This window comes from Alligator sinensis, unplaced genomic scaffold, assembly GCF_000455745.1.
Source record: "Alligator sinensis unplaced genomic scaffold, ASM45574v1 scaffold755_2, whole genome shotgun sequence".
Classification (NCBI taxonomy): Eukaryota; Metazoa; Chordata; order Crocodylia; family Alligatoridae; genus Alligator; species Alligator sinensis.
Window position 1 is genome coordinate 1,244,219 of NW_005841883.1, and position 4,047 is coordinate 1,248,265.

General features: G+C 50.1%; 1 protein-coding gene across 6 annotated transcripts in view; it reads right to left on the reverse strand.

Annotated features, from left to right (window-relative positions):
• Positions 1–4,041, reverse strand: part of CARF (calcium responsive transcription factor) — a 56,151-nt gene extending 52,110 nt beyond the window's left edge. For 2 of the 6 annotated variants that reach the window (XM_025196671.1, XM_025196676.1), the window contains exons 1-3: positions 3,755–4,041; positions 3,235–3,444; positions 1,338–1,472 (exon numbers count right to left, since the gene is read on the reverse strand). In XM_025196671.1, the coding sequence (XP_025052456.1) occupies positions 1,338–1,472; positions 3,235–3,444; positions 3,755–3,961 (552 nt within the window). In that variant the 5' untranslated portion in view covers positions 3,962–4,041. Of the gene's footprint in view, positions 1–1,337; positions 1,473–3,234; positions 3,652–3,754 lie in introns of those variants that run through there. The other 4 variants (XM_025196672.1, XM_025196674.1, XM_025196673.1 and 1 more) reach the window with 4 other exon arrangements.
• Between the last annotated feature and the right edge of the window lie 6 nt (positions 4,042–4,047).

Sequence of the window (4,047 nt, forward strand, 5' to 3'; positions counted from 1 at the left end):
GGGCGCCGGCCATGGGGCGGGCAAGGGGCTGCTTCTCCCCATGCTCAGAACCAGCTTCTTCCCTGCCAGCGAGCAGGGGGTCAGGGCTGCACACTGTCCCCCACCTGTACCACAGGGCTGGGGGGCACTAGGAGTGAGCAGGTGCGGGAGCCAGCAGAAGCACGGGGCCTGCACCGGTGTCCCAGGGCAAGTGTCAGCGGGGCCCCAGAGCAGGGTGGCAGGAGCGCGGGGTCGGGGGGCACTGGGAGTGAGCGGGTGCATAGGACCCAGTCCAGTGTTCCAGGGCCAGCACCAGCAGGGTGCAGAGCAGGGCATCAGGAGCTCTATGGAGCCGAGCCAGCTCCCCCTTCTCTCTGCTGGTACAGCCCAGTTTGGCTCCACAGACCCCTGCTAGCCTGTGCCCCACTCTGAACCCCACTGGTGCTAGCCCTGAGACATTGGTCCCAAGACATTGGTCCCAAGATGGTGACCAGGGGGCAGGGCATCTGTCAAGGGGCAGGGCTACCCACGTGGCCCTCAAGAGCTTGCCAAAATGGAGTAAGCAGCCCTCCGCCGGAAATAATTTCCCTCCCTGACCTATGGGTTAGATCACATAGCTCCACAGGTCAGATCCAGCCAGCAGGCCATACGTTTGATGCTCCTCCTCTAAATAAAATGGTCTTAACTCCAAGCACCTATTTTCAGGAAAGACGATTGATGGCTTGCTCTATTCAATTAAATCAGAACAATGATAACTCATATATTGCATAAGTTGCTTTACCATACTATATGAAGGACAAAATACATTATTTTATTTTGAGAACATGACTATCTTAGAATGCACAAAACTGTAAAATGAACAAAGGAACGTTAATACATATTTTCAGGAACTGGATGAAAATACTTTGATAGAAGATAGATGGCAACTGCCAGAAGAGCCCCTGGTAGCTAAACAAGCTTCTAAATGCATATTTAGACACCAATATAAGCAGACTGATTTTCAGAAGTGTTGAACACCCACCACTCTCATCCACTCCAGTTAGTATTTCTTTCAGAAATCTTTCAATAACTTTTTTTTTTGTAAGTAATACAAGCATACCATCCTTGAAAGATCTGCAGTTTATTAAATTCATTACCAGAATGCAATCTAATTAGAATTAACACCCAGATAGCCATTCATTTTAAATTAAACAGTATTAAAAATCAAAGTAAGGACAATTCTGTACATGATATAAAGTAATGAGAGGAAAAATAGATAAGATTTATTGATATTTAATGTAAACAGATTGCTGTGTTATAAACTCTTCACAGATGATGGAAATAAGTTACTGGGACAACTACATTCCAGTTTGTCTCACCTGAAACGAATGGCCATGTGTTTCTGACTCTCCCGTCCTATTCAAGTTGACTACCAGTAAGTCTTTGGCTCTCTCCATGCTGACATCATGATCAACTCCATTTTCTTCCATTAGAAGGCAACCTGGAAAAAAAACCTGCAGTACTTCATTTCAGCCCCTCATTCAGAGTGCACTTTACCTCAGCTTAGAGACGTTGCTTCCTAATTGCTTTTTAAAATGTAAATCTTATAAGTTTAGGTCAAAATCTAGCCTCCTTGGAACTCAAAGACAAAAGTTCCATGGAATTTTTCACAAAGTTCTAAATCTTTACATTTTTATTCAGTTCTTACCCAAGTAAAATTACAGTTGTTTTCTTCTAGAGAATTAAAGTTAGGCCCTGAATGCAAAACGTTTTGCCTTTTCTGAATCGGCACACTGACTCCCTGTGTGTATGCACATATTTAAGCACTTTTATAAATAATCTGACATTTATATAATATCCTTTATCCAAAGGGACATCAAAGTGCTATAAAAATTCTAATGGATTTTCACAAAGGCACCCACATCAAGCCTGTAGCAAAATTCAGTAAAACTATTTCAGAGCAACACTAAACAACAGCAACTTGTAAGCAAATACTCAATGGAAGCCTATCAACTACTGGACCCAGGTAATTCCTTTTCTGTTAGGCACAAGGCTTAAAAATTTAGAAGAAAGCTATGAAATACAATGGAACTACTTAACAGAAATATTTAGTTTTAAGGACATTTTAAAATTAAACCTATTGAGAACGAGTTCTACTTTCACACTAGCTGCTGTATTGGACATTAATTCATAGATATATAAACTTAATGTGTGCACTGTGCTTGGTTGGAAGCTGTAGCTTCTTCATATTCTGCAAACAAATATAGTACCAGCAGTTCCAACACCCTGAAAAGGATAGTTTGTACAACAAATAGCACATGCTACACTAAGTAACTTAAAAATGTAGCTGTATTACTATCAGTGGTACAGCTCCCTAAAGAGAATCCTACCCAGCTGGAAGTGCTACTGTGGACTAGGTCAGGGTTAGGCAACCCCCGGTATGCATGACATGCAAAGGCATTTTGCTTGGCACATGTGCCTTGGGGCAGAGGTGGGGAAGGGGCCAGGGCTGCGCTACCGCAACAAGGATCAGGCCCCTCATGGTCCTACAGCTGTCCACCCCTGGCACACCAACATCTTACAAGTTGAGGTTGTGGGTGTTTTCAGCACTGCCCAAAAATATTGTCCTGGACTAGGTGATGATGATTACCATCAGATGATGGTATGCCCATCAAGTAGACCTGAGAAGGGTTAGACAACATGTTTAAACTAATGATCACCCTTACCTGAAGTAGCTTGTATGCCAGTGGGGGCCACCTTTTTGGACAGGCGTGCCAGAAATCAGCCCTGCACCCTCCCCGCCTGCCATTTTGATTCCTTTCTCTGGCCCAATCTGCTGCTTCCTGCTCTCTGCCCGAGCTGCCATTCTGTTGCCTGTCCCTGCCCCAGTCACTTAGTGCCACAGGTCAGCCAGCCCTCTCCAACACCAACCGCCCCACAGCTGGCAGGCTCAGGACAACACGTTAGTGCTCTACTTCAGCAGTTCCTAAACTCTGACACTGCCCACCACCAATTTAAAATGATACAACCTTTAGTACCAACGATGCAACTGTAAGTACCACCAACACATTTTTGTCATATGAAGTAATTAAAATATAAATCCATTAATGCATACTGCTGACAGGTTGTCTGCGTACCGCTGGTGGCGCGTGTACCACAGATTGGGAACCGCTGATCTACTTGGCACAGAGATGCGGTAATGGGCACAAATGAAGTGTAACAGGGAAAAAAGGCCAGGCAGAGTCATGCCCTCGTGCACTCAAATAACGGCGTTACCTTGGCCGCGTCCATCCTTGAACCAGCACCAGTGCGCTGCCCTCCTCCTTCAGGGGACCGCCGGGGAAGGCCCAGCCTGGAACCGTGGGTCCGCACAGCCTCTGAGCCGCCTGCTCCCCAGAACGGCGGAGCCAGGTGGGCCTCGAAGAAGAGAAGCAGGCGGGAAAGCTTCCGCGCGGCCTTTCTGCAAGAAACGGATCGTGGCGGAGGCTGCGAAACGTGAACAGGAAAGCACGGGTACAGGGACTTCGTGCCATCCACGGGGAGGGCGCTCGGGTCCTGGCTCCTGGCAACCCGGCTCGGCCTGTCCCGCCCGCGCAGCCCGCGACGGGCCCAGCTGGGACCCCGGCACCGCCGGCTCCTCCCGGGGCCCCACGGAGCAGCTGGGCGGAGGGCAAGTCTGAGGCCCCGGGACGGGGGTGGCACCGCCCCTGAGCCGCGGGCGGCCCGCGGGGCAGGGGGAGGGGAGGGCAGGAGGCTGGGCGCGGCCGGCGGAGGATCCAGAACGAGTCTACTCAACCTCGTCTTGGCTCCCGCGGGCGCCACCATGGAGACCGCTGTGCCGCGCAGGCGCAAGCCCAAGCCCAAGCCCAAGACCGCACAGCCCCCGCGGGACACCGTAGTGCCCGGAAGGACGGGCTGCTCCCGTCCTCACCCGAAGCCACAGTCCGGTTCTGGCAAAGCAGGGGAGACGCAGCAAAGCTGGGAGCGGCGGGGCGCGCAGCATGCTGGGAGATGTGGTTCCTCGCGCGGGAGCTCCTGGGAGTCGCAGTCTCTCCTGAGCTCCCAGCCGGCCGCGTGCGGGCACTGGCA